Genomic DNA, 13234 nt, shown 5'->3' on the forward strand with positions numbered 1-13234 from the left:
AGCCCAGTAAAAATACACTTTGTTAAGTAAAATTTTTTTTTAAACATTTCATAAGTTCATTTATAGTTTTTTACTTGTATTTTCATATAAGGTTTTATAAATATAACTGTAATGGGTAAGCATGGGTAATATAAGTATACAAAATGCTTAGAGAGGTTCACATGCTATGAGCATTGTGCATGTTAATTGTGTAGAATTTTTACTTTTATTTTATACCTAGTTTTATGCCTTAAAACAGTTTAAATATTTTAATTTTATAAAATATTTTACATACGGAGTCCCAAGAATAAAATTTAAACCGCAGTGTTTCGAGTCTTGAAAATTTAAAAAATTTGAAGATAAATAAAGATTATCAAAAAGATCCATGTATATATGACGTCATTAAACAAAATAAAACTTGGATTTTTAAGCATCTGCAAACATGATTGCAATTAAAATTTGAAACTTACCTAAAATAGTCATTAACTGATCCTCGGATTTGTTTTCTTATTTTGATGTTTCAGGTTCAGTTCCGTTTCGAGGCACTGAAATTAATATTAGTAGTTCTCCTGTGAGAATTTTAATACTTAGTATACATATGGCGATTCTTGTATATTTATTGCTTTGATTAAAAATTTCAATAGTTATTAAAATTTTACAAAAATATACAAGCTTCATCACAATGTCTTTTTTTTCCACATTGAACGGACGTTAAACTGTAAAAGCGAAAATTTTATTTGTAAAATTTTTTTATATGATAAAAAATTGGGTAATTGACAGAAGAAATATATCACGAATACTTATATCTAATTATTTTAAAACAGATACGTTTAATAAAAAAAAATGTGCAGTTTGATATTAAAAAAAAAACAAGTTATCCAAAACAAAATTCACTGTTTTGCAGTTTTCCCTGCTGCTAATGCAAAAAAAAACTTCAAGTGAATAAAAATTTAGATATGTACATATACATGTACGTATTCAATATGATAATGTAAAATTCTGAAGGGAGAAACACTATTGAGGGGTTTTCATTTATGCACGCTGCGTGTAAAGTTCTACACTAGAACTTAAATTTCTAAGCCACTTTGTTAAAAGTATGCAAAAACTTCAGATAGATTTTTATGTTTAAGCAGTGTGCAAATTCTGAATCTTCTTACTAATCAGACGTTCGATAATGACATAAATGACATTTAAGTTAGATAAAATGTTTTTGTAAATTCATTTTGTATTCAATTGTGTTCCTAAAATTAAGAATTTTTTTAAAACTCTTTAGAAATATTCAAATTGAATTAATGCCGCAGTTTTTGACTATTCAAAATATTATATATGAAATTTTCAGTTACAAATAGAAACAAAAATTCAAATACATAGTTGATATGAAGCTCCTCTGTAAAACAATACCTGTACGCTTAATTGATTTTCATTGATTTTATGAAATTGACTATTGAAATTGTTATTTAGATTTTACTTTATCGTAACTGCGTTCATAATAAATTATTTATTTTTTCCATAAAAATTGTTACACGTAATTACATGCAAGCTTTTCTTCAATACTTCTATTGCTACTTCTTCTTTTCGAAAACAGAAAAAAAAAATCAAACAAATTTCTATATAAAAAAAATTATGCTTTTATATAAAAAAAAAATCTATAAAATAAATTTAATGGTGACAAACAGTCTGTGTTAAAAATTATGTCACTATGTTACACCATCAAAAAAAAAGAAAATTTATAGTTGGAAAATACAAGAGAAAAGAAAAACAGAAATACGCTAAGCTTGTCATAAGGATATCTAATGCAGTTGATATAAATGTATGTGTGTGTGTGTGTGTGAACACAAGTTTATGTTTTAGGTTTTTTTTGTATAGTTCAAAAGGAGAAATTCTATATAAATCTACACAATATTCGAAAAGTTTTCTCTATACAAAATCCAAATAACTTTGAAAAAACTTTGAAAAATAAGAAAGTTTTGAAGTTTTTGTTTTCTAATTTAAATAAAATAGAAGGGAAAGTAAAAATAGGGACGTAAATAAAAGTTACTGCTGAGCTAATGATAATTTCCTAAATGTAATTTTATAGATCTTTAACTATTGTTAGTAAATGAATTGCTGCGATTTTTGCGAAATTTTATTGGACAAAGGATTTTTTTCGTTTTTGACACCTTCTTATTGAGACAGACATATGGACATAAGGTAACAGCGTAGTCTGACATTTATTTTCAAAAACTTGTTATGTTTAATTTTACGTGAGTATAAAATTATTGACTTTTCATGAAAATTCAAAATTATTTTCCGGCAGTTTATATTGTGGTTTACTCTAAGTATCGAATCACTAAATCATAAAGTTATCCTACAGCGATAGTTATCCTAAAAAGTTCGATGTTATTATTGTAAACACAAAACCAATTTATAGAAATGATTCACTTTGTAATAAATTTTACTATCACTTAGTGATTCGATGCTTAGAGTAAGTCTACTGTTAAATCTCAAGTTCGCGGAAATAAATTTGACATTATAATAAAAAAACAGTAAAAAAATATATCAATACGCATTGTCAAAATCGAAAATTCTGATTTATGAGAACAGTGGTATGAGAACATTTTCACACGAGCACTACGCGTTACCCAACTATTATAAGCAAATGCATCATAATGAAAGTTTTGCTTTGGTTGTTTTTCATTTGTCAAAAGATTACTTCTTGTTAAAATATTCGTGACAACTTTAAAATTGAAATTCAATCTCTTAGCTTTATTTGAAATTTTAAGAAATTTATTTTCTTCATTTCATACGGGAAAAGTGATCACGAAATTTAGAATGAAATTATTATTTTTCACGTTTACAATATTCTTATAAAACGTTTTTGTAATTTTTACTAAATGTTTATTTGCACATTTGCTTTGTAGAAAAATTCATAAAAGTCAAAAGTTCAAAATGGGGGGCTTAAGTTTACTACATAGATTGTTTATAAATTGTTCATTAATGTTTTCAAAGTACAATAGAACAGAAATTGTCATTATTTTATATTTGAAATTTTTTTATATATGTACGTACGTTTGGTGAAAGCATCACACTTACGTGTTGGACATTTTAACCCTGAGAACTCATAATACTTGATGACGTTATTTTTAAATTGACTTTTGTTTTCATTTTACTTTTAAATTAACAAATTTCTACGCTATTTACATTCCATATGATGCCTTTAGGGCTAACATCTTTAAGTATACTCGAATTTTAAGTGGTTTTTCCTATTTTTAAAATGTCATTTTTTTTGTTATAAATTCATCTTCTATTTACGAGTATAATGGTTTCTAATCGTAATAGAAACTTAAAATTTTTGCTAATTTTTTATTCGCATATTTTTATAAAATGTTAAACTATGGCAACAACTATAGCTTTAACTCTTTTGAGAAAAAAAGTGAAGAATAATAGAAAATAATAGAAAAAGAAAATTGTGCATTAGAATACAAGAGAGTAAACGACATCCTTATACACATACATATATTTATACATACAAATATGTAAACACATATTCGGTCAATACATATGTATGTCTAATACTCGTATATAGAAAGAATATGTATAAATTCCTTACATTTAAAAAAAGTGCTTGAAAAAATTCTTTTATAGACAAGTTGATATCCTTGAAATCCTTGTATGCGAACGTGTTTATGCAAAAGAATTGCTTTTACACATAAATTATAGTTGAAAATGCAGAAAAGCTTTCAAGGATTCAATTGCGAAAGCTTTGAAATTGTGTAATATTCTTTCTAAAATGATGTTTTCTTTAATCTTTTGTACATGTATTATTAATATAAATGGAAATAATAAAATCTATTTTTAAATAGGATAAAAATATGTATTCTATACGTCTATTTAAAAAGGTACAAGGGCTGTTTTAGATATCAAAAATATTTATTTTTGAAAGACGTTCCGCTCCATGTATGTTTAACAAGATAAGACTGAAAATTCAGTAGTTGTATTGCATTTTCTACATGATTCGATATCATTGTAAAGAATATTATTTAAAGTAGAATTTGCTATTTCTTTGGATATTAATATTTATTAATATTTATATAGCTAAGCGATTTTTATTAAGAAAATGTCAATGAAATTTTGTTTTTGTAACGCCTGAAAATTCACTTTAAAATACTTGATTGGTGGAAAATGCATTTTAGAAAGCATTTTTGTTCGATTTTAACATAGCTATAAAAAAAACATTTTTTTATGATTTGTGGTCATGGATGCATTCGGGACCTCTATTATTATTGATGTCTTAAGAAAGTTTACAATTAAATTCTGAATTATTTCTTCTATCTGAATATCTTACTCATGCTCATGGATCATAAGGGACATGGATTTGCCTACATCGTTAAAAGCATAGGCTTTCCTTTCAAACCGTAGAATTTAAGCTATTGCATTTTAAGTCTGTAATCATAGCTAATTGCTGTGTTTAAAACTTCGTGCACAAATTTAAAAAATAAATGTTTTTTATTTTTTCGCTTAGATTTCCGACGCTATTAAATTAGAACGTTTAAACTTCTTCAATAATTATGAAAATTCTCTGGTTCTGCAATCTATTTTGAGTTTGTCAATCGATTTTTTTAATTATTTTTAAATTGACTTCATTTACAAATGTACACAAAGAGCGTCTACCAAAATGCAAACTTTTTTACTTCACGTTTTCATTTTATTGTTTACTTTGGTAAATTTTGATAAATAAAATTGTTTACTAAAGCCAGATCCTACTTTTATTCTGAATTTCGGAAAGAAACAAAGGTTATTCTTACAAATGCCAATATTTTAAAAAAATAAAACAATGCAGCATGAATTTACACATGTATACTTTTTTTTATAAAAGTTCTTAAAATAATTTTTTTTCTTTCATGTGGACTAAGTGCATACTAAAAATTTATGGAATTGACTTGAATTTGAATTTTTTAACTGAAATCTGTTTTACATTTTGAAGATTGTACCAAAATTCAAAAAAGCCAACTTGACGTAAAATCCTATTTTCGATGATAGATGTCGAAAGATTGATTAACAACTATACTCATAAAAGTAGTTAGAATTGCGTTAGATTGCCAAATCGTTATGCAATTCAAATTTTTCTACCGAAATTGAAATTAAATGTGTAAATACTTTATTTATAAAATTATCAGAGAGCAGATTTAATTACAACAAGAATTACGGAGAAGAAAATAAGATATTTTAAAAAAAATAGAACATGTGATATCAACGGTGGTTGAAAGAATGTATCAGAAATGGGTATTTCAAGTTATTTTATAGCAAATAATAAAAAAAATAATTCGCTTCGACAAAAGTTACGATAAAACTTCAACAAAATAATTTACTGAGTCCACTATGCTGTTAGAATGAATTTTTAACTATAAATTGCATTAATTGAAAATATTGCCTACTTTTAGGATAAGCAAAATTATTAATTTTCAATTTTTCAACATTTTCCTTCAATTTAAATTTTTAATTTTAGTATCTCTTAAGAGTATTTATTATCAAACCTAATCAAATGTTAATTATTTTAAATATTTTATGTGAATGCTTCATTTACAACATTTGAAAATTTTCTTTTTATAATAAATTTATAGCTATTTTAGACGCAAACACGCATGCACGCATACTATGTATATAATATATTTAAAGTACTTCCATTTGCGTTGGATTAAATTAAAACTCTTGAATAATTTAATATATTGGAATGTCAAATGCTATTATAACATCATTTTCAAAAATAAAAATTCAAAAACAAAAGAAAAGAAGTTGTTTTTGATTTGGGTTCTAGGTCATTTTGATCCCAATTTATTTATTAATATTGAATTGTAAAATTCATTGAATAAATATTTTATGAGAAATGTTTTACTTACATCAAATAATTTTGATTGGTTTATTATACTTTCTTTTGTCCTTAAGTTGAAAATTTTCTATAAATAAATGAAATATAAAATAGATATTTTATTTATATAGAATTTTATCCCTATATATATTTATTGTGTATGTGTAGCTCATTAAAAGGATATGAAGGAAATCATAAAGTTGCTATAGAGAAAAAGAAAGGAACCATGTACAATAAAATGAAAAACGTTTAGTCATGTGAATGAAAGGATGAAGATGATAAAGATATAAAAACAAAAGGAAAGAGAAAAAACATATATATTTTTATTGCTGAATGAATCCAAAAAATATAAATTATATAGCAGTTAATATTTACATCCGAGTAGCCGCTTGCCTATAAAATAAAACGAAATTCACTTACAAGCAAATTTTCATGATACCGAAGAACCTTAAAAATTTAAGAAATTTTTGAAGAAAACTATTAATATTAAATATTTGAACTCGGTCTAGTTTTCTAAGTCTTATTTTAAAATAAAGTGTATTAATATCCTGATTTAATTGCTTATGCGCAAATGTATGTGGCGCTGACCCAAAACAATAGAAGTCTTGCAACACAAAAGCAATAAAAGTTTTAATTCAAGTACGAAGTATGCAGGTACAACGTGATATTCACACAATAGAATCTTGAAAGTTGTGTAACAAAAAAAGTACAAAAGATAATTTAACTGTTCTATGTTTATGAAACGTGTTCCAAATTTTTATGCACAAAATTGATTGACAGAATTTGCTAATAAAATGGCGCAGTTTTGATTCAGACTATATGTATGTACATCGCGATATATTGTACTTATAAAATTGTCTAATATGTGAGTATGTATATTTAGAGATTTAAATATAGAAATTTCCGTGTCATTTTGAAAATCGAATCATGTCCACCAACTTGAATTTTATTATCTCATAAAACAGCATAATATTTTTATTAAACGCCGATGGAAAAATAAAATTTGCAATTATTTTAGTTGAAAAACATTTTATTAAGAGAAAAATATAGATCACTACTATATGTTTTCAAAGTTATACAGACTGAATCACTAATTAAACTTTGAAATTATTAAGCATTTCAGTTAATATTATTACTTCAGTTTAGTGTAAGCAATTTAAAATACAGAACTGCTGGTAACACTAATATTTAAATATACTAAGAAGACTTTATTCCACTTTAATGTCATGACAAAATATAATGAGAGTTTAATGATGTTTCTGTAATATACTTCAAAAAATATTTTCCATTCCGTTTCCTTTAATTAACAAAACATAATTTATGAATAACAGTTTTATGAATAACAGTTCAGGACGACTTAAGAAATTTTAAAATAATTCTTTTATATAAAACATTTGAAGGTCAAAATTAATCTTTATGACTTAAAAATAAAATTTTAGAATATGGGATGAATTGAAGAAACTTTTTTAATATGGTTGAAAAAACAAAACAAATTTTAATTTATAAAATTAGCAACTAAACTAAAATTTCAACTCTAAACTAAATCTTCAACTTCAGTTAATTTTATTTAATTAATTTTTTTTTTGTTTTTTATGATTTGTAAAAATTCCAATTAAAACCGTCGTAAGATTTGGTTTGCCAATTGAAATTTAAGTTTATTAATTTTCAATCGAGATTAATGTTCATAAGATATTAGGGATTCGAGACCAATTACTAAGCAATACGGATTTAATTACAGACACAAACCATTGTATGAATTGGTTTGTGTTTAAAAGAATAATTATACAATTATTTGTAATATGCGCACGGAAGAACGAGTGTTAGAAAGATATTATAAATTTAACACTATGTTAAATTTATAATATTTGTGACTCTTTTACGCTAAGAAGCCGTCTGAGATATAGATACAAGCGTATGTTTTTGATTTGCGTCGATTTCTAAGTCAGTTTAAGTATGACTATCAATCCGTCTTTTTGCTTTAAGAATAATTTTGTAATATCCAAAAACTTATTTAAACCGAAAGGGAAAAGTTTAGTAAAAAGGCTGCTATTTAGAAAAAAAATTTGTATATGGGGTAAATAATATATGCTAACATTGGCACTACTGGGTATTATTGAGTTGACAGTATACTCTGAGTATCGTTTACGATATCCTTTAGTGATTAGATTTTTGGAACAAATTCTATTGTGTAAACTTATATTGTATGTGAAATTGTTGTAACGAATTGTGTAATTAAATATATATATATTATCGCTATAAAAATAGCCCTCTCTATTATTCTAACAACATCATAATTTTTGTAAAAAGTAGTAGTGGAATTTTAGAGTAGAGGTTGTATTTCTTCATGTATAGGAAATGTAAAATTTTTAACTAGAAAAAGTTGATTTAAATAGAAATTTTGGGAATTGCATAGATTTATTAATCTCCAGATAGGTGGTTCCTGATACTTGGCGTCATACTTTGTATCCTCATAGCCTATAAAATGGGACAAAAAACTTCCGCTCTAATTTCTGTATTCTTTTTTTGGCCAAAATGTCCTTGAAAGACATTTAGGACATTTAAAGATAAAAAATTTAAAACTTTTTAAAAGCTAGATTTACCTTAATACTTACAGAGTTACAAAATTCATTCTTGCCAATAATTTAATTTATTTTTTATTCATTTGTAAAAAATTTATAGGTACTATTTATGATTATTTAATAATGTACATTTCTTTCCGATTTAAAGAAATTAGGTAGACCGACATTTTGCTAAGAGACTACGAAAAAGTAAACTATTCCGTTTCTCTATTATGAATGCGTTTCCGGTGAAAATGCGGCATGCGTGGAAATTCATTTCCGGTGAAAATGCGACATGGTGGTAAAAATTCAAAAATATTTAACTAATCACTTTAGAAATTTCTTGGAAAATTTAGTAGAATTTGAACATTTTCGTTTTTATGATTTAAAAGTTTTTGGTATTGTTTGAGTTTAATTAAAAGAATTGTCATTATTCTTTTGATTTATTAACACACAGAGAAAAACGTATGAAAACTTTAAAGGCCGGGAAATTTGAGTGTGTATCGGGAAATGTGTCTCCGCCTCCGCCTGAGATTCAAGCCTGTTTTTATTCTAGTGCTGTAACAGATTCGCTTTTTACTCTTATTTATAATTTTTATAACTAAACAATAATAAAATAATTATTTTTGTATTTCAAAATTAAGGAACAAAAAAATTTATTGAACAAAATTAAAAAATTGTTTTAAAACTTAATTAACCTGTAAATCTCTTCAATAAGAAATTTTTAAAGCAATTTTTTTTATTACAATTTGTTTAAACATTACTTTTATAATTTCAACTTATTATAATCAATGTATTTCATTATATTTTACTAAAATATATATATTCACATATCTCATTTCAGATATATATCGAACATACTGATATACTGCAAGGATACAAAGCAAAAGGTTATATTAAAAGTTCAATGTATAATGATAATTTTTTAACAGTAAAGGACTAAATAAAAACATAATTACAGAACATAAGCATATAGATACGCTCTTCTGAAATTATATAAAGAGGAATTTTGAAAAATTCATTAAATTTACAAAATAATGAGAAAAAATTGAAAGAAAATTGAATAAAATAAAAAAAAAGAAATCAAAAACAAAGCAGCAACAGTAAGTAAGAAAGTATGTTCAATAACCTAAAGCGTAAATTACATCATCTTATCTAAAGTACATCTCAGAACACAAATAAAAAAAAAACACTATATTAAAATTCAACAAGCAGAATATATATATAAAAACAAGAAATAAAATCAAGACATAAAAGGATTATACAAAGTGGTTAAAAAAACACTTGAAGGTTCTCTCCTTCAAACAACATAATTTTATTTTATTTTTGTATTTTACATGTATTCGCCTTTGGAAGTACTTAAACTACTAACCTGCTACTGCATCTATAATATAAGAGGTGGATAATTTTACTTCACCATGACCTCGGATAAAGGGGTTCGTGGTGGAGGCAATAATATCAAAATTATTGATAAAAATTGTAGTAATAATATTGACGGGCATTTCGTGCATAAAGACGATGATGATGATGAAAGTGGTGGTAGTGGTGGTGGTGGATATGGAATAGATAATGATGGCGGCACTACCAATATCGATAGTGATGATTTAAAAAATAATATATATAATGGTGATGGTAATAGACAGAATAAAAATGAAAATTATCATAGAAATAACAGGAAAAATGACAGTAAAATTCAAAAATATTATGATAACAATAAAAAATATGTTTCATCAAATATTACAACACGATATTATGGTATACCAATAGGTGATATATTTTCTGTTAAATGGATTATTACCATCACTGGTTAGTATACATTATACATATATAGTATTTTAGTATATAGAATAAAATAAAAATGGAGAAAATTTTATTGATTTATTTTTTTTATATATTTATTATATACTAACCGTATATAAGTATGTCCTATATACATTTATATATATATATATATATTTATTAACTTAATATTTTGTTTTATTTAATATTTTATAATGTTATGTAAATGTATGCTGAAATTTGCATATTTATGTGCATAGTAATATAGGAGTATACTTACCTTATAGATGTGGATTATTTTTAAATGGTATTTTTATATGTAGGTGAATTACTTGGAATATGCTAATAGGGACAGAGAAATAATAAGTAAGGGTTGTAAGCACATTAATTTTATTATAATTATATAGAAATTCATATTTGTATATGTGTACAGTACTTTTCGAGTTAAAGTACATAATTTATTGAAGTGACCATATTATTTTAATAATTGAGTGAAATGATTTAAGTATTGTAAAACAAAGGATTTTAATTTAAATAAAGTGCTTTATATGTGATTATAGCCATTTCGCGCGCTCAGTAAACACTTTGTCAAAGTTATAGTTTTCGTATTTTACATAAAAAATTACATATATATTTAATATTATAATACTATAAAAAACTAAAATCTTAACACAAGCGGTATTAATATTTTAAAAGTCTGCTTTAACTCCAAAAACTATATTTTTTATAGACTATGTTTATTTAGTATATCTATGAACTAAAAGAATCTATTTCTATATTCTTAGCTTGATTTTGCCTATTTTGTCACTTACAGCGTTTATATTTTCGAGAGCCGATAAAAAAGCAATAAGAAAAGTACTCGTATTAATAAAAAGTAAGAAATTATTTGTAGAAAAATCAACTCTCTTTCAATATATTTCTTCTAAGTAATTTTCACTGGTTATAATTTAATTTAATCTCAGGGATTTATTAGGATTGTTGGGTCGGATTAAAATGGCATACAATTTATTTTAAAATATGTAACATGGTCACTTGCAATATAATTAAATGATTTTTTTGCGGATACAAAAAAATTACATGATTTTGAAAAAAAAAGAAAACAAAAAAGTTGAAGTTGAAATTTTCTTCTCTTTTTTATAGTTCCGGAAAAAATTATTTTCAAATTATTGGAGAAATTTAGTTGACGGAAATAAACTTTTTAACTTAAAATCTAATAAATGCGGTTTTAGCTGGAAAATATGTTTTATGTAAAGTTTCTTACTTTTTTTTTTCGTTTAAATTATAGGTTTTGTAGAAGTTTTGTTAGGCTTTTCGAATAATTGGAGAAGAAAAAAAGCAAACTGCGATTGACTTTTTTTGTAAATAAATAATAATTTTGAATAAATTTTTTTAATTCTATTGAATATTAAATCGAAAAGAAATTTTGTACAACTATGACTTTACATTTTCAATTGTCATTTTTGAATTTTGTTCAATGTAAACTAAATAAATTTTTAATTCAGTTAAATGCTTGTTCATTTCTTGAATTTATTTACATTAAAAATATAATTTTATAAATTCCAAAAAGTAAAATTATTGGTACATGAAATAAAATGAAATTTGCAATTTAATTGAATTTAGAAGAGTCGAGAAATTTGCTATGCTTAAATTATTATCGATTAATAATTCTTTTTAAGTTTGTTTGGAAATGGTAGAAAGTATTCTTCTTTGTTTTAATATATGTACATATGTATGTATTGAAAAATTTATCGAAAATCGCTATTAACTTTGGTTTATAATTCTTTGGTTTGATTAAATGTTCTATGAACAATGAATTTTCAAAAATATAATCAGCATGCTGCGTCTACGTATGAATATTTCTAGGTTATTTAAATTTCATATATTTGCCAATATTCAAAGTTGTATTTTCAAATATGTCAACATTCTTCATATTATGATTTTATCTATGAAATGTCAATTTTTCTTCAAAATATCGTACCAACACTTAAAATCTATTCATGCGTGTATAAATTTAATATAAACATTAAAATTTATTTTCTATACAATTCGAAAAGAAAAATCTATTTTTAGTAACAAACAGAAAACGTTCCAACATTAGAAATTATTTATTTAGATACTTTTAATGTACGTTAATGATAAGAAAAATACTTACCCTATACTTGCTCTTTTGTTTACCCCCTTTTTAAATTCATTAAAATTTTAACGAAAGGGAAATATTTTGCAAAATTCCTTTTTAAAAAATTTATTTTTTTCTTCCAAATTTAATTTATACAAGAAAACGTGATTGTGAATATCTTTTATATTTCGTGTTTTTTACTCAATTGTTTAAATAGAGGATCTAAAGAGCTTACGACTAATGTTTTCCTCGTTTTTAGACTTGTACAACATTTAAGAGCTAATGGCGTTAATGATTTTTAATTCCAAATTGATAAGGAAAAAATAAAATTTCACGGTAAATTCTTAGAAGATTTCAAAAAAATTTTCTCGATCACACCTACGGTTAACAATAGAAAATAGATGCTTCCACATTTTTTTAACTATTTAAGAGTTTTTATAAACAGATACCGAGCTTCATTCACTAACAAAAATGTTGCAGATCAAGTTTTATCAAAAACATTGCTAAAATATCACTAATATAGTTAAATTGTTATGTCTAGCGCAGTTAAGTCATTTGTATATTGTTTCGCTTTCATTTGTATATAATTCTGCTATTGCGAATGTATTGCGTCATTGATTTTATTTTATTTTTTATGTAGGTTTAGATTTTTAAATAGCTACTGAGAATTTTCCAATAAAATAATTTTCTTATTATCATATAATTTTGCATAAATTTGGGAGAAAACCTAAAATTTTTAATGATTATTATTCAAAAAAATTACACATGCTAGTACATAGCTAAAATGAATTTGTTTACTAATTGATTAAGTGAGGGAACAAAAAACAAAGAATCACGGGAGCTGAATCATGAGAGGAAAATTCCTGGTACATTCGTACTTTATATAAAAGTTTATTGACTTTTGAAGAAATAAGGAATTATGCTAATTTTATTGGATAATAAAAAATTTGTTGAATG

General features: G+C 24.5%; 1 protein-coding gene across 9 annotated transcripts in view; it reads left to right on the forward strand.

Annotated features, from left to right (window-relative positions):
* LOC129610208 (protein quiver) overlaps positions 1-13234 on the forward strand; it is a 58418-nt gene that overhangs the window by 21687 nt on the left and 23497 nt on the right. For 6 of the 9 annotated variants that reach the window (XM_055522711.1, XM_055522666.1, XM_055522739.1 and 3 more), the window contains exons 2-3: positions 9227-9272; positions 9344-10188. In XM_055522711.1, the coding sequence (XP_055378686.1) occupies positions 9801-10188 (388 nt within the window). In that variant the 5' untranslated portion in view covers positions 9227-9272; positions 9344-9800. Of the gene's footprint in view, positions 1-9226; positions 10189-13234 lie in introns of all 9 variants that reach the window. The other 3 variants (XM_055522676.1, XM_055522703.1, XM_055522729.1) reach the window with 2 other exon arrangements.

Source organism: Condylostylus longicornis, unplaced genomic scaffold (genome assembly GCF_029603195.1).
Source record: "Condylostylus longicornis isolate FDR11 unplaced genomic scaffold, ASM2960319v2 ptg000004l, whole genome shotgun sequence".
NCBI lineage: Eukaryota > Metazoa > Arthropoda > Insecta > Diptera > Dolichopodidae > Condylostylus > Condylostylus longicornis.